At 43.4% G+C, this 17,887-nt stretch overlaps 1 protein-coding gene across 11 annotated transcripts in view; it reads right to left on the reverse strand.

The window, feature by feature from the left end:
* RAD51B (RAD51 paralog B) overlaps nucleotides 1-17,887 on the reverse strand; it is a 465,772-nt gene that overhangs the window by 104,765 nt on the left and 343,120 nt on the right. The window contains exons 11-12 of one of the 11 annotated variants that reach the window (XR_011559706.1): nucleotides 15,044-15,161; nucleotides 13,398-13,511 (exon numbers count right to left, since the gene is read on the reverse strand). The exons of 8 other annotated variants lie outside the window; for them this stretch is intronic. Coding sequence is in view for 1 of the 3 variants with exons in the window: in XM_070759071.1 (XP_070615172.1) it covers nucleotides 15,157-15,161 (5 nt within the window). In the remaining 2 variants the exon portion in view is untranslated. Of the gene's footprint in view, nucleotides 1-13,397; nucleotides 13,512-15,043; nucleotides 15,162-17,887 lie in introns of those variants that run through there. 2 more of the 11 variants (XR_011559708.1, XM_070759071.1) reach the window with 2 other exon arrangements.

Below are 17,887 nucleotides of genomic sequence, written 5' to 3' on the forward strand. Positions count from 1 at the left end.
CATATGACTGCCACAGCTTCAGTGCCTGCTGCCAATTCAGATTAAATTCCAATAACAAAACTGCATGAGAAACATTGACTTCCAGACTAAAGCTCTTTTTTGGCAATTCAACAAAATTGAACAAATTCCACAAAAGGAATGCCACCCCCCACCCCCTTTTCAAAGGCAGTTCATTCCTTGGACTTCACCTTATTAGAGGTGAAGTTTGGAGAGAAGTCAGAGATTTGGTAATACGAAAAAATGTAATATTTACCATGTATTATCTAAAATGTCAGATTCGTGCCACTGTAAAAGATGCAACTTATTCATTCTTAACCACCAGCTACATCTTCCTGATAATATCTTGCTGAACAAAGGAACTCACATCTGAAAAAACTCCTTGACTTTCAAAAGCTGAAGAAAAAGGTTAAACAGAGGTCTCTCTGGGGGAGGTTAAGCAACTTTTGCATTCAGGGACTGAATCTCAAGTGCATTTTAAAAAAACTTAGGCCTAATTGAAAGTAACTGAAAAAAATTGTGCAAAGACCGCTTCAAAGTAATAATTAGTAAATTATGCTCTTGCCCTTCTTTTATGTCAGTGTTGGTCTTCAGTTGGAACTGCTACTGGTCCAAGAAAGTAACCAAGCTATTTTCTGAAAATTTCTCAAGAATCATGTGGTACAACACTTAATGACAATCATTAAGCGTTGTACCTACCACATGATTCTTGACAAATGTATCTTCTTTTATGTACACTGAGAGCATATGCACCAAAGGCAAATTCCTTGTTTGTCCAATCACACTTGGCCAATAAAGAATTCTATTCTCTAGTCTAGTGATGGCGAATCTATGGCGGGTGCCACAGGTGGCACGCGGAGCCATATCTGCCTGCACACAAGCTGTTGCCCTAGCTGAGCTCCACCATGCATATGTGTGCCGGCCAGTTGAATTTTGGCTCACACAGAGGCTCTGGGAGGGTGTTTTTGGCTTCCAGAGAGATGGGTGAGAACGTTTTTACCCTCCCCCAGCTCCAGGGAAGCCTTTGGAGCCTGGGGAGGGAGAAACACGAGCCTATTGGGCCCACCAGAAGTTGGGAAAGAGGCTGTTTCCAGCCTCCAGAGGGCCTCCAAGGGGAGGGTGAAGCTGTTTTCGCCCTCCCAAGGCATTGAATTATGGGTATGGGCACTTGTGCATGCGTGATAGTTTACACATGCTTTTTCGGCACCCGAGGAAAAAAAGGTTCACCATCACTGCTCTATTCTATTCTATTCAATTCAATTCTGTTCTATTCTATGTTCTAGGACAGTGATGGTGAACCTTTTTTGGCTCAGGTGCCAAAAGGGTGCGTGAGTGAGCAGTACCCATAATGCAATGCCCTCCACCCATGAACATGCACACAACCCATGCGCTCCCCTCGCACATGCGCAACCCCCCACTACCCCCCACTGAACATGCACAGAGGCCCCATGAAGCCTCCGGAATTCCAGTTGGGCTGCTTTTTACCATCCTGGAAGTCCGAAAAGAAGGGCGAAAATCAGCATATGCGCGCTGACCAGCCGATTTTCGGCATTGTTTTTGGCCTTCCAGGATGGCAAAAAATAGCCCAATTGAAAGTCTTTAGACTTCATGAGGTTGGAGTTGGTGGCACGCGCACCATCTTTTGGCTGTGGCGGGGAGGGCGTTTTCCCAGGTTCGCCTTGTGCACCAGATGCGATCCTATTTGGACAGGGAGTCTCTGCTCACAGTCACTCATGCCCTCATCACCCTGAGGTTCGACTACTGCAACGCTCTCTACTTAGGGCCAGTGTTCCCTCTAATTTTTTGGGGGGGTGGGCGGAAAAGTATAGTGTCTGAGCGGTAGTCCCTTCGGGACTGGGCGGCACAGGAAAAATAAATAAATAAACAAACAAACAAACAAAAAACCCACCCTGTTTTGCCTCAGAGAATTTCAAAATAAAATACTGTACTGTGTGTCTATAACAGTGAGCTCATAATAGGGCAACTCTATCAATATCAAAATGCCACTTAAATAGTTGAGCTAGTTTCAAACTAGATTTTGATTTTCTTTCTCTCTTCCTTACTCCCATTCTTTTTCTTTCTCTTTTCCTTCCTCTCTTTTTTCTATCTGTTTCTCTCTCTTCCTCTCTTCCTCTCTCTCTCCTTCCCTCTCACTCTTTCCCTCTCGGCTTCTGGGCAGGTTTGGAAAACTCTGAGTTGATGATGATTTTTAAGTGAGCGATTGCTCACTGCTCAGCTTAGAGGGAACTATGCTTAGGGCTACCTCTGAAGAGTATTTGGAAACTTCAGATTGAGCAGAATGCGGTGGCGCGAGCAGTCATGGGCCTTCCTAGATACACCCATGTCTCATAAACATTCCGTGGCCTGCTTAGTTTCCGGACAAAATTCAAAGTGTTGGTAGTGACATATAAAGCCCTACATGGCACTGGACCAGAATACCTACGGGACCGCTTTCTGCCGCACAAATCCCAGCAGCCGATTAGGTCCCGGGTCCTGTTGACTAAACAATGTCGTCTGGCAGGACCTAGGGGAAGAGCCTTCTCTGTGGCGGCCCCGGCCCTCTGGAATCAACTCCCCCTGGAGATTTGAACTGCCCCCACACTCCTCGCCTTCCGCAAGACTCTGAAGACCCATTTATGTCGCCAGGCATGGGGGGATTAATGTGCCCCCTTCTGACTAGACGACTTGAGTATGGTATGATTGTGTAGTATCAATTGTTTTTTAATGATAGTGGGTTTTAACATTAGTTTTAACCATTAGATTTGTACTGTATTGTTATTGTTGTTGTGAGCCGCCCCGAGTCCTCAGAGAGGAGTGGCATACAAATCTAATAAATTATTATTATTATTATTATTAATTATTATTATCACTGTTCTAGGAGATTTTGAGGCAAAAAAAAAATCTACTACAGAGTGATATTATTACAAGAGCTTTCGATTTGCAAAACTCAAACTAAAGTAATACAAAAAGATAACAAGAAAATAACGCATTACTAACTAGCCGAGAAAATACCCTCCCCCTCCCTCCGGTAACCCTCAACTCCTTAAAAGTTGAGCAAAGATAAGGTCTTGAACAGCTTTGCAAACAATTAAAGAGGAGGAACTAACCTAATTTTGGGGGACAAGTTGTTCTATAGAGCAGGGGCAAACACTGAAAATGCATGTTGATAAATTTCTTTCCACTGCTATATTTGTGTGTGGGAGGGAGGGAGGGAGGGAGTAGGTAAACTTTAGCATGGTCTGGCAAGAGCAGGATATGCCGTTTCACATGAAAGAGATGACCCTATAGGAAATCAGCAAGGTTTTCTTACATAATATAACTTCAGACCAGAAGGTAAAGCGGCCAATGAAATTCTTACACCTTTCATCCACCAGCATGTTGGCAAGAACATGTTCTATCAGCTGCAGCTTTCAGGTACTGTTATCTTCATGAGCAGTCACAGTAAAGGGCATTGCAGGAACCAGATGCAAAATTATAAGGCCATGCATCGCTGTTGCTAAGCTTTTTGCTACAGAAGGGGGGTCATGTATGTATGTGCGGAGTGGGGAAAGTGCTGAGGGTCACACACTCATGCGCAGGGGGTCGTGTGTGCATGCACAGCGTGGGAAAAGCATGGGGTAGCCGCACACATACATGTTTTTGTGTGGCATTTTGGGGAGTTACATGTGCACTGTATTATGAGTGCAGGCACACACTTTTGGCCTACGATGATAAAAAGGTTAGCTATTCTTTGACCTATGCCATCTCCTACTCAGCTTATAAAGGAGATATGCAGCTTCATATCATCAGTATACTGATTGAACCCCAGTCTGAACTGTTGGGTATTTTTTTCCATGTAGATGTTAAGGTTGTTGGGTATTTTTTTCCATGTAGATGTTAAGGCTCCAAAGGAATTGAGCTCTGTGTTGGCTGCAGTTGTGGGTCCAAAGATTTGACATCACCTTCCCATCACTACTATATGGAACTTCACAGACATAAAGGAGAGAACCATGGTAAAATAGTGCTCTAATTCCTGTAACTCAGGGACCTTGGATATTAGGGACATTGAATGCCACTAAGAAATCTAGCAGGACCAGAAATAATACCTATCCAGGTATTATCTAAGATCTTTTATCCAAGCAATCAAAGCCATTTATGTTGCATGCTTGGGCTTCAACTCAGTCAGGAAGGAATATACCGTAAGTAGCCAACCTCATCCAGGTTGCTTGGTAATTACTCTCTTATCACGTTCTTTAAACTGGTTAGGCCCACAGAAGGGCGCCTATCAACCATGTCAAGTGCCAACAATACCAGCCCTTCACTCAAAGACGCACTTTCTTGAATCCAAGCCATCATCAACTCCCAAGTAGCTCATATAAGCTAATTTCTTATCTTATTTGCAAAAGTAAACCCGCAGATAAACATGCCTATCAGAATCCACAGGATCCTATGGGATCAAAAGAATCCCTGTAATGGGAAATGCCTCCAGGTGTCTTGAATCACTGTCCTATCCACAGGACTACCAACTTGATGACCTCCAGATGTTCTGGCCTTATAACTCCCATCATCCCTAGCCAGCCTTCACTAGACTATTGGGAAATTATACAGACAGAATTCTATAAAATTGGATGTTGTAATGTCACCACCCGCACACAGGTCTCTTTATAAAGTACTTACATCTTTAAAATATAGGATTTAATTAGTCAGCCTTGCATTACTTGTATGATGAAACAGAGATGATAATTAGGTAAGGGATCATAGCTTCATAGTAACATTAAAGAATACAAGAATCCCAGCTTATGATTGTGTCCAACCATAACAAGATGACTCACATCATTACTGTAAAAGGTTGCCCAACACAATAGTACAAAAAGGTATTTTATTATCTAAAATACAAAGCATGTGTCTGCGTAATTGAATTAAATAGGTTCAGACTAGGGTTCAGCATGGGCACATATATAATTGAGTACATATATCAGTCCTTGGGAGTTAATCTCTTACTCCTTCAATTGGCAGACTCTGTAAATGTTGCACTGGAAACTAGTTGGGAGTTGTGGGAAGGTGAAATAATAGAATTTGCCATTCTGGATAGAAACCATTGCTTGGCTTCAAAGGGCTTTGCTTTCCAATTTTCCAGATATTTCTTACTTCCCTCAAATCCAAATGGGAAACTAACTCAGATGCCAACTACCTATGAACCATTCCTTCTGCGATCTACACAAAACTACTTGGAAGAATTGATTCAAAAAAGAATATTATTTCAGAAAGAATCAAAAATATGGAATTGTACCAATACTGTCCAGAAATGGAGGGAGATCAGAGAAATGTGATTTTATAATAGTATCACAACTTCTATGCTCCATACCAGTGCTTCATAAACCTAATATTGTTTATGGTATAAACCTAATGTGGTTTATCGTGGCAAATCTGTGGCATTGTGAAATTGATTACCCTATTTTCCTTGTGGAAGCACCAGTGAACTGTAAACAAAAACACTAGATTTAGTCATCACAGAAGACTTGTACAGTAATACCTCATGATACGGACTTAATTGGTGCAAGGAGGAGGTTCGTAAGGTGAAAAGTTCATAAGATGAAACAAAGTTTCCCATAGGAATCAATGGAAAAGCGATTAATGCGTGCAAGCCCAAAATTCACCACTTTTGCCTCATTTCCGCCGGCATTCAGATTTTGTTCGGGTGTGGGTGGAGGGGGGGAGACGGGGGAGACAGCGCAGGCTGCCCGGAGGGAGCCTCGTGGGTGGATTAAGGGAAAAGTCAACAGTTACTGTCCGGCTTGCAATGACTGGGAGGGAAGGGAAGGGAAGGAAACGCACGGGCGGTTTGTACGTGCATCTTCTCTGATTTCCTCCCTCCCTCCTGGCCTCCCTCCTCCTCCTCCTCCTGTATTCCACCTCCCTCCCAGCCTCCGGGCCACATTCTCTGCGCCGCCGGCCGGCTGTCATCTTCTAAAGAAGCAAGAAGAGGAGGAGGAGCTGGGCGCTTTTCTCCACCACCACTGGCACCCAGCTCCTCCTCCTCTTCTTGCTTCTTTAGAAGATGACAGCCAACCGGCGGCGCGGAGGCTGGGGATGGTGTGCGTGTGTGGAAAGGGTCAGCGGGAGAACTGGGGGGAGCCGTGGCCACTGCCCCATGGAAGGGACCCGGCTGGGAAGCTCCCGAAGGTGTGGGCTGGGGTCTTTCCGGGAGAGCAAGCAGCAGGCGTGGGCTGGGGTCCCCCCAGTTCTCCCACGGACCTCTTCCACACATGCGATCTTCCGGGACGGCGAGGCTCAGTGACGGAAGGCAGCCGCCTGGCCCGGGAGGCGCGGCTTGATCCGCTGAGCCTGGCCGGCCCAAAAGATCGCAGCGAGCGTTGCCTGCGGCGGCGAGGGAAGCCAAGCCGGGAGCAGCATCACCGCGGCTCCTGGCTCGGTTTCCCTCGCCGCCGCAGGCAACACGGGCTGCGATCTTCCGGGCCGGCGAGGCTCAGTGACGGAAGGCCCGGGAGGCGTGGCTTGATCCGGGAGGCGCGGCTTGATCCGCTGAGCCTGGCCGGCCCGAAAGATCGCAGCGAGCGTTGCCTGCGGCGGCGAGGGAAGCCAAGCCGGGAGCAGCATCACCGCGGCTCCTGGCTCGGTTTCCCTCGCCGCCGTAGGCAACACGGGCTGCGATCTTCCGGGCCGGCGAGGCTCAGTGACGGAAGGCCCGGGAGGCGTGGCTTGATCCGGGAGGCGCGGCTTGATCCGCTGAGCCTGGCCGGCCCGAAAGATCGCAGCGAGCGTTGCCTGCGGTGGTGAGGGAAGCCAAGCCGGGAGCAGCATCACCGCGGCTCCTGGCTTGGTTTCCCTCGCCGCCGCAGGCAACATGGGCTGCGATCTTCCGGGCCGGCGAGGCTCAGTGACGGAAGGCCCGGGAGGCGCGGCTTGATGCGCTGAGCCTGGCCGGCCCGGAAGATCGCAACGCACGTTGCCTGCGGCGGCGAGGGAAACCAAGCCGAGAGTAGCAGCGACGCTGCTCTGGTTGCCTGTCCTCTCCTGCCTCCCAAGCTGATGTTCCCCGCTGCGTCGGGCGCCGCCAGCCCCGAGTCGGACGCACCCTCGCCGCCGCGCCCAGCCGCTGGCCGCCCCATCCTAGCCGGAGCCTGAGCCGGGCCCGCTCGGTCACGCCTCGCCCGCCGCCCGCCCGATCCTGCGCCTCCTGCTTCCCCCCCCAGCCAAAAATACAAAGGCGGTCTGCCGCCGCCCGCGGAGCAATGGGAAGCTCAAGCCGCTGGCGGTTTCAGACTCTGTTTGCTCCATGCTGCTCCGCCCTGCCTGTCATGCGGCGGCAGACCGTCTTTGTGTTTTTCGCTGAGGGGGGAGCAGGAGGACCTTCCTGACTCCCTTCCCCAGCGCCGGACCTCCTGCCCTCCCTCCCAACCAAAAACCCAAAGCGGCCTCCCGAACGTTTTCCGTCTTACCAACCTGCCGCCGCCGAGAAGCCCCGCCGCCCGGCTGTCACCTTTTAAAACAGCCGGGTGGCTTCCCAGCAGCCTCCCGAAGCCAAACGCCAAACCCGAACTTCCGGGTTCAGCTTCGGGAGGCTGCTGGGAAGCCCCCCGGCTGTTTTAAAAGGTGACAGCCGGGCTGCGGGGCTTCCCAGCAGCCTCCGGAATGCCGAACCCGGAAATTCGGGTTTGGCGTTCGTAAGACGAAAAACGTTCGTAAGAAGAGGCAAAAATTTTCTGAACCCTGGGTTCGTATCACGGGTTGTTCGTAAGACGAGGGGTTCGTATCTTGAGGTACCACTGTATTGCTAAGGAAGCCAGTAAGAAATTTACCAGGTCGAAGTATCATACAAAGGTTTCACCATCCCAAACCCAAGCCACGATATTTAAAAAAGGAGAGTGAACATAACAGAAGGCAGAGAAAGAAAAGAGAGGCAAGGAAGGAAGGAGACAGGCCGGGCAAGTTGGCAAATGGAAGAAGAGGAGATTTATGGAAATACAGTGGTACTTCTACCTAAGAACGTCTCTACTTAAGAACTTTTCTAGATAAGAACCGGGTGTTCAATATTTTTTTGCCTCTTTTTAAGAACCATTTCCTACTTGAGAATCTGGAAAAATTTCCCAGGAAATTTGAGAGCGGCATGAAGGCCCGGCCAGTTTCCCCCATTTCCCCTTAATCCCGGCCATCTCAGGCTTTTCTGAGCTGCCAGAGGAGCCTTTTGGTGTATGGGAGGGGTGTGCTACAGAGTCCCTCTTCTTTTTTTTTTAAGCCTTAAAGTTTTGGATTTTTTTTAATTCCCCTCACCTCACCTTCTTCCTTCGGCAGTGACTGTCCTCCTCCTCTTCTTCCTCCTCCTCCTCCGACCCAAATTCTGAGCTTTTATTTCTTTCCTAATGGGCTTGCACACATTGTTTGCTTTTATATTGATTCTTATGGGAAAAATTGCTTCTGCTTACAAACTTTTCCACTTAAGAACTTGGTCAAGGAACAAATTAAGTTCTTAAGCAGAGGTACCACTGTACATGCAGTTGGGGATGAGATGGGGATTGGAATGGGAGAGGAAGAATACCTTATTTTCCCCAATCATTCTTTCTGTAACTTCTGAAGGACTACAATGTGCAGATGGAAAAAATACAATTTAAAAATACAGTTTAGTTATTTTTCATAAGCAGCTGAGAAGCTGGTTATCTGGAACTCGTCTACAAGAAGCAGGGCCTCACATTTTCACTGAAAAGAAGAAAAAATATTGCATGCAGGAAAGAAATATTAGAGATTAGGCTTTCTTCTTGATTTTTTTTAAAAAAAGATGTATTCATCCGACCGAGCCCTTACTTTTTCTCAAAAGTTCATGAGTTCACAATGAAACCCCCCTTCTGCTGTTTGTGGGAAGTAAAGTCTTAACCAAAAGTGTCAACCAATCAAATGTTATTTGATTGGTTGAAATGTCCTATATTTAAGATACAGACGTTAGAAAAAAAATATTGTTTCTGTGGTTTCCCCAAGAACTCAAATATATAGATGATCTCTTGGGAAAATCACACATGTAAATCACACTTACTTTGTGTCATGTACACACACATGCACACATGACACAAAACAAGATGGGCAGATTCATGAAGTCCATTTGCAATAATACTCAGGTTAGATGAATTGCTTCTCACCATTATTCAGATCCCAGAGTTGTCCTTCAATGTTAATTGGTCCTTGGTGTTATCCAAGGCAATTCCTTGGGGTTTTCTTTCCACAGGCAGAATTCAGCACACCCAGGGTTAAAGTTCCTCTTCTCTGGCACTCAGGCTTAGGTCAGAGTATTGATTACATCCCCTAACAATAGCAAGTCATTAGGAGAGATTTTCTTATTCCATCTCACAATTGCTACTGACACTAAAGCCACAGCCGAGGGGCCAAAGGCACAGCAGGAATAATCCAGCAGGGTCAGAAGGAGGGGTCAGAGGTTAGAGGCCAGGACAGGTCAATGCTAGGCACCCAGAGCTCCAAGCCAGTGGAGCAGGTGAAAGGTCCATTTCAGTTTCATACTAGCCCTCCCGCTGGAAACTTAAGAAGCTCTTTGGGAGACTCAATCAGTTGGTTCACAATAACTTGGAATCACAGACAGGAGACAACATATGTCCCTTGGTTTTTCACTCTGAAGGACAGTGGATAGTTGGAAATAGAATGAAAGGGATGGTTTCGTGCCAAATGCAGAGTAAAAGCCTTATTAGTTAGCTCGTTCTTGGAACCACAATCATGCATGAATCTTGACGTTGCCTTCAGGCGAACAGGGTAGTTTTTCACCCCTGGGACAAGTTTGATTTCTAGAAAATGGCAATAGCAATTGGATCTATGCATTCATATGTACACTGTCTATGTTAATCAATAATATAGAAGGACAGTAAAATTTTAAAGTATGATTTCACTGTAATTTAATATAACAGTTGAAGTGACAAGGGTAACATTTAAAAAACTTAACACGTCATTCTTAAAATTTAAGAAGAAATGAACTATCAAATGCTTTATGCCATTTCACAGGAAATCTATCACTTTACAATGATTTGTACGTAAAATAATTTTTATGTCTTTCGTAGTTTAATGAGTGACTAAAATAATTAACTCTAAGGAATTTAATTGTAGGGGAAAAAAGAATATTAGTTTTAAAAGCTATGCCTCTATCTGATATTCTCAGGCTTATTTTGTAGGTAAAAATAATGCTCATGATTTTTTTGCTTCTTCTCAAGAATCATTTTCCACTTACAAACCCAAGCCTCCGAAACTGTAACCAGAAAAGGCAGGGAGAAGCCTCCATGGGGCCTTTCTAGGAATCTCCTGGGAGGAAACAGAGCCTCCACCCTCCCCGTGGTTTCCCCAATCGCTTGCATTATTTGCTTTTACATTGATTCCTGTGGGAAAAATTGCTTCTTCTTACAAACTTTTCTACTTAAGAACCTGGTCATGGAACAAATTAAGTTCGTAAGTAGAGGTACCACTGTATAGGCAAGTAAATATACCCCCAAGAATACCTAGAGAGAAAGCTTTTATATAAGAACACTGGATTTGCTATGACATATTAAAAAACAGCCTATTGATTTCAGGATCTCTTGTTAACAATTCCCTCTGTTCTATCATCCTCAAAGTCCTCCTGAAATAGAAAGTGGAATTGCCATGTTGAAAATTCTGACTATCGAATTATTACAAAGCATCTAGTGCTTTGTATGGTATGGAGTTCAGCTTAATGAAAACTCCTGATTTCACTCAAAGGGACAAGCAAGATGATCCATCCTATAAACTTCGTCAGTAGGCTTCTATTCTGCTTCTCAGTCTGTCATTTTCTAGCTAGATATCCTACAATCAGGGTGTCCGGGGGAAAAAGCATTTTGAAATTCCCTGATATTTTCCCGACATTTCCCTGTAACTTGCGATCTAGTTAAGGCACAGCCATAGATGATGTCATACCAAATGGCTAAGCCATGGAGAAATATTGGTAGCTGAGGAAGCAAGTTGTTGTCACAGTTATGCTCATTTTTGCTTGATTCTGCCAGGCAGCGTGATCCTTTAAAAAAAACAAACATGGTTTTTCCCTGACTTTTAAACCTTTTAATGCAGTTTGTCCCCCCCCCCCCATTTATTCAGTTTTTTTCACAAATTCCCTGATAATTCCCTGATATTTCCCGAACCGCCGATTTCCCTGATAATTCCCTGATTCGCCTGTTTTCCAGGTTTCCTGGACACCCTGTACATAGAAACATAGAAGTCTGATGGCAGAAAAAGACCTCCTGGTCCATCTAGTCTGCCCTTATACTATTTTCTGTATTTTATCTTAGGATGGATATATGTTTATCCCACGCATGTTTAAATTCAGTTACTGTGGATTTATCTACAACGTCTGCTGGAAGTTTGTTCCAAGGATCTACTACTCTTTCAGTAAAATAATATTTTCTCATGTTGCTTTTGATCTTTCCCCCAACTAACTTCAGATTGTGTCCCCTTGTTCTTGTGTTCACTTTCCTTTTAAAAACACTTCCCTCCTGGACCTTGTTTAACCCTTTAATATATTTAAATGTTTCGATCATGTCCCCCCTTTTCCTTCTGTCCTCCAGACTATACAGATTGAGTTCATTAAGTCTTTCCTGATACGTTTTATGCTTAAGACCTTCCACCATTCTTGTAGCCCGTCTTTGGACCCGTTCAATTTTGTCAATATCTTTTTGTAGGTGAGATCTCCAGAACTGAACACAGTATTCCAAATGTGGTCTCACCAGCATTCTATATAGCGGGATCATAATCTCCCTCTTCCTGCTTGTTATACCTCTAGCTATGCAGCCAAGCATCCTACTTGCTTTCCCTACCGCCTGACTGCACTGTTCACCCATTTTGAGACTGTCAGAAGTCACTACCCCTAAATCCTTTTCTTTTGAAGTATTTGCTAACACAGAACAATCCACACAGTACAATCCACCATCCTGCAGACTGCGAATGATAACAAGAAAAAGTGAGTTACTGATTTATGACTAAATTTCAGTCATTTTCGGTCTAATTACTTGATGGTTTTTAATTAACTATCTGCTGGTTTTACCAAATGGAAGTGATCTGATGATGATAATGGCTAGCCTCTTCTGTCAGAAATATCAGCATTGACACTAGACCTAATGTATTAGATTTAGATCTTTAGTTTACCTATGCTCTAATATATGGAGCAGATCATCCTTTTAATTAATTTTCTGATCTATCAATTTCCCCTAAAATTCTGCCACCAAACCTCTGAATGTTACCACGTTCTCCTTGTTTCAAATATCAAATTGTTTCAATATAAATTTGGTTCTTGTATTTTAATTTCTTCACTGTGGATAAGAGGTACATTTATTGATTTCTTAAACTTTTAAAAATCCTGAAATATTTGCATTTAGAGAATAGATCAATTACTTGGGGCAAATCAATAGGGTGACGAAAGGGAAGCAGAAAAATTACCGTAATTTTATTCTTGTTATCTCTGATCTGAAATAATCTTCCCTATTACAAACTATGTAAGTTCCTCATATGAAAGAGACAAGCTTGACTGAGGCTACAAATCTTTGTATAAAGACCACAAAAGCTATCATCTCCTTGTCAGATCCAGGTTTTCTCAAGGCAAATTGCCTTTGCTTTTAACTTTTGGAGATAAAACCAATATGCTGAAGCAGTGCATGCTGGGTACAGCCATGGGGTCCCTATGTAGTGGAGGAGAGGAAAGCTTCATTCAAGCAAACCGATGCCTGCAGATGAGGATCAAAGCCTTTATTTTTAGAAAACAATGTTAACCTCTGTATTTTTTAATGACCATGCTGTGTGATGGATGTGGTTTTTTGTTGTTGTTGTTGAAACTGGGTCATAGGATTTTACTTTCTGCTCTCAGTTTTGGGAGTATTTGTTGTGTCAGTCTGTGGGGCATTAAAAATGTGTGTACTTCCTCTAAGCCCAGGATTGAAGTAATAAACTATTACTGACTTTGGCTCATTCCACTCCAGCAGTGTCATTTTTAAGAACAGAGCAAGCATTCTGTGCTAACAGTTTTTAGCAGCAGTTTTTCGCCTGCACTGATGAAAGTTGCCAAGAAGACTAGCAAAAAACCCAAAACGCACAGGTATAGTACATTGCTCAACAATAGTAACTGTGAGAGGGATCTTGGAGTCCTAGGGGACAACCATTTAAATATGACCCAGGAGTGTGCAGTAGCTGCCAGAAAGGCCAACACAGTTCTAGGCTGCATTAACAGAGGGATCGAATCAAGATCATGTGAAGAGCTAATACCACTTTATAAGGTCTTGGTAAGGCCACACTTGGAACACTGCATTCAGTTTTGGTCACCACGATGCAAAAAGGATATTGAGATTCTAGAAAAAGTGCAGAGAAGAGCAACAAAGATGATTAGGAGACTGGAGGCTAAAACACATGAAGAACGGTTGCAGGAACTGAGCATTATTTTAATGAAAAGAAGGACCAGGGGACCATAGCAGTCTTCCAGTATCTCCGGGGTTGCCACAAAGAAGAGGGAGTCAACCTATTCTCCAAAGCACCTGAGGGTAGAACAAGAAGCAATGGGTGGAAACTAAACAAGGAGACTAGTAACTTAAAACTAAGGAGAAATTCCTGACAGTCAGAATGGTTGATCAGTGGAACAGCTTCCCTCCAGAAGTTGTAAATGCCCCAACACTGGAAGTTTTTAAGCAGATGTTGAATAACCATCTGTCTGAGTTAGTGTAGTGTTTCCTGCCTAAGCAGGGGGTTGGACCAGAAGACCTCCAAGGTCCGTTCTAACTCTGTTGTTGTTGTTATTGTTGTTGTTGTTGTTATTATTATTACTACTACTATTCTGTATGGCTGTGGAACCAGGATTGCATATAACCCCTCTTAAAAGTATGAGGAGAAGAGAGTGGTTCTACTCAGTAGGAATCTATGGCTTCTTACATGTCCAGTCAACGAAGCAGTGGAAGTGATGTGCCGGTGCCTGGAGGCTGTTGGGGCCTGGATGGGTGTCAACAAACTCAAACTCAACCCAGACAAGACGGAGTGGCTGTGGGTCTTGCCTCCCAAGGACAATTCTATCTGTCCGTCCATTACCCTGGGGGGGGGAATTATTGACCCCCTCAGAGAGGGTCCGCAACTTGGGCGTCCTCCTCGATCCACAGCTCACATTAGAAAAACACCTTTCAGCTGTGGCGAGGGGGGCGTTTGCCCAGGTTCGCCTGGTGCGCCAGTTGCGGCCCTATTTGGACCGGGAGTCATTGCTCACAGTCACTCATGCCCTCATCACCTCGAGGCTCGACTACTGTAACGCTCTCTACATGGGGCTACCTTTGAAAAGTGTTCGGAAACTTCAGATCGTGCAGAATGCAGCTGCGAGAGCAATTATGGGCTTCTCCAAGTATGCCCATATCACTCCAACACTCCGCAGTCTGCATTGGTTGCCGATCAGTTTCCGGTCACAATTCAAAGTGTTGGTTATGACCTATAAAGCCCTTCATGGCACCGGACCAGAATATCTTCGGGACCGCCTCCTGCCGCACGAATCCCAGCGACCGGTTAGGTCCCACAGAGTTGGCCTTCTCCGGGTCCCGTCGACTAAACAATGTCGTCTGGCGGGACCCAGGGGAAGAGCCTTCTCTGTGGGGGCCCCGACCCTCTGGAACCAGCTCCCCCCTGAGATTAGGATTGCCCCCACCCTCCCTGCCTTTCGTAAACTCCTTAAGACCCACCTTTGCCGTCAGGCATGGGGGAACTAAAACACCTCCCCCTTGCCCATGTTGTTTTGTTGATTGATTGACTGTGTGCCTGTTTTTTATATATACTGTTTTTTTATGAGATTATTAATTTCAATTGGAACTGGATGGGTGGGCATTGGATTTGGTATTGTGTACTGTACTGTTTTTTATTATTGTTGTGAGCCGCCCCGAGTTTGCGGAGAGGGGCGGCATATAAATCCAATAAACCTAACCTAAACCTAAACCGTAATGCTGATCCATCCTATGATCTTTGGCTCCACAGAATTGCTTTTCCCTCTTAGAAATATGCTTTGGAAACCACTCTGAAGGCAGATTCCAAGCCATACCTTTCTCCATCCTTTCCATGTAACAGATTTCACGGAGTGATGGGGGTCACGTAGGACAACCACAACATTTCGCAGCTCAGTTTGCCAACAAGGTTAAAAAGGTGTTTCAGGATCTAGACTGGATAGAAAGAGAAAGAGGATCTTAGCCCACCTGTGCAAGCTCTCCATCTATTACTTCACAAGCAAACCCAGTTTCAAAATATTTATTTTATAGATTGATCTGTTTATGGCTTGGTGCTCCATTTAAGTGAGGATGGCTGAATAGCACACAGTCAACAATTAAAAACAGGAAGATTGGCTCCTGTTTCCAATGTACTGCTCTTTTCCACTAGGAAGGAAACACACATTTGAACTCATCAGCTGGTTAATGGTCCGGTTGAAGACAAACTGTTCCAGCATCTCTGACCTTGGCTGTAAACGCCAGTTTTCTGTCACCTCTATTAGAGCATTCTGTATCTGCCCTCCTGCTCCCTTAGCCTTGAACAAGCTGCATATGCTTGTCACCACTATGAATGAGGGGCTCAGCTTACAAGCTGGAGAACTAGCAGCGGATCAAAGCCTTTCTCAGCCCACAACTTTGAGTCTCGCCACTCCTCCATCTCTTTATTACTTGATCCATAGTTTCTAATGTGCGGTGATCACAATTTATTTTCGGTAGACCTTTTAGGTTGCAACGTCTATGAACAACAGATCTTATTATAGGCTTCTACAATTTATGCATGGTATGTTTGTATGTATGATTGGTTTTATTACAAGGGTTTTTAATTGTCACATGCTGTTTTTATCACTGTTGTTAGCCGACCCGAGTCTACGGAGAGGGGCGGCATACAAATCCAATAAATAATAATAATAATAATAATAAAAATCTCCTGATAAAAGGTCTGTCAATCGCTTCCTCTTTCAACTTTTGTAAATGAGATGACGGAGAACTCAACAAAAATCTACTGATTGAATATACATTCACTATTTATTCATCATTCACTTGAGTCGTAATATACTGTATTCTCAAAGATCAGACAGCTGAGTTCATATGTTAACAGTAATTTGCCTAAGAATGTGAGTCCATCAGAATAGAGCTGTAAGGGAACTTGGAGGTCTTATAGTCCAACCCTAAACAACAAGTGGTTGTTCAGTCTCTTCTTAAAAATATACATTGATGAAGTATCTATAACGTCTGAAGGCAAGCTGTTCCACTGCTTAATGGTTCTCACTGTTAGGAAGTTTTCCTTAATTCCAGATTGTTTCTCTCCTTGATTAGTTTTCATCCATTGTTTCTTATCTTGTTTTCTGATGCTTTGGAAAATAATTTTTTTGGGGGGAGGGGTATAAAATGTTCTTTATTTTTCTTCCAATGTACAATAAAACAACATGAACAGTAAAAAAACCCAGAATCAATGCCTAAAATAATAATTAATGATATTCCTTTGATACATTAAACATTCAGAGAAAAAGAAAATGCTCTTAATATGTTTATTTATTTATTTATTAGATTTGTATGCCGCCCCTCTCTGTACTTTTTATCCTCTTCTTTTCTAAATTAATTAAGATTAATTGAGATTGAGATATATTTCATCTACAGGTAACAATATTATGAAATCTAATCCCTTATATTCCCTTTTTCTATTTATAATAAAACATAAACATCTTAACATCTTAACTCAATATCTAATTTAATCCTTTCATTTCTGTGTTGACTCCTTAGCCAATGCTACTGCCAATCCTTATTTCGTCATCTGGGTCTTTAATAGATTAAGATTAAATCATCATGTATTTCTTCAAAGTAATTATAAAAAAAATAAATTATAAAAAAATTCTCAATTATTTTTAGTTTCCAACCATTCATAAAACTTTCCCCGAATCTTATAGTAATCACACTCTTCTTTATCTTTAAGTTTTAAAGTAAGCCTATTCATTTCAGCACAATCTAAAATCTTACGTAATATTTCTCTTTTGTCTGGAATTTTATTCAGGTTCCAATTTTGTGCATATGCTATTCTAGCTGCTGTTAAAATATGTCTCATCAAATATATTTCTTCTTTATTAAAATTTTCTGGTAGAATACCTAATAAGAATATTCCTGGTTTAAATTCAATAGTCCTTTTCAAAACCTCCTGTATCCAATGCTGAATCTCTTTCCAAAATTTCTTAGCTTCTGTGCATGTCCACCACATATGATAAAAAGAGCCTGGTACCTGATTACATTTCCAACATTTTATTGATATATTCTTAAACATTTTTGCTAATCTTTCTGGTGTCATATACCATCTATAAAACATCTTATATATATTCCCTTTATACACTGTTGACATTGACATTTTATAATTTCTTTCCCAGATTTGTTGCTATTTATCTATAACTATTGAATATCCTATATTCTTCATCCACTTCATCATTGTATCTTTGCCTTGGAAAATAAATTGACATCTTCTTTTTTGTGACAGCCCCTCAAATACTGGAATACTGCTACCACGTGACCCCCTAGTCCTTCTTTGTTCTAGACCGTGAATCCAAACTCAAATCCCAAATAACTTCTTTAAATCCACAATATTGCCTTAGCATCCATATAATGCAAAACAATAATAGCATAAAATAATAACACTTAGGGGCCTGACCAAGAACCACAATATAAAAAAGATATAGGACCATGTATTTCCCACCTTTTACTTTGGGCATGATGTTGATGTTCAGGAAACTACCGGTAATTAAGATCAATATATCCACACAGCTCTTTCTTGGATGGCAAAATGAGCAGGTTTATTTCATACCATGTCCTATAAACCCCCAGATGCTGTCTGTCACCCACTGCCTGTAAACCCCATTTTAACAAAGCACTGGATTTCTGCC

The sequence above is a fragment of the Erythrolamprus reginae genome, chromosome 1, assembly GCF_031021105.1.
Source record: "Erythrolamprus reginae isolate rEryReg1 chromosome 1, rEryReg1.hap1, whole genome shotgun sequence".
NCBI classification, from domain to species: Eukaryota; Metazoa; Chordata; class Lepidosauria; order Squamata; family Dipsadidae; genus Erythrolamprus; species Erythrolamprus reginae.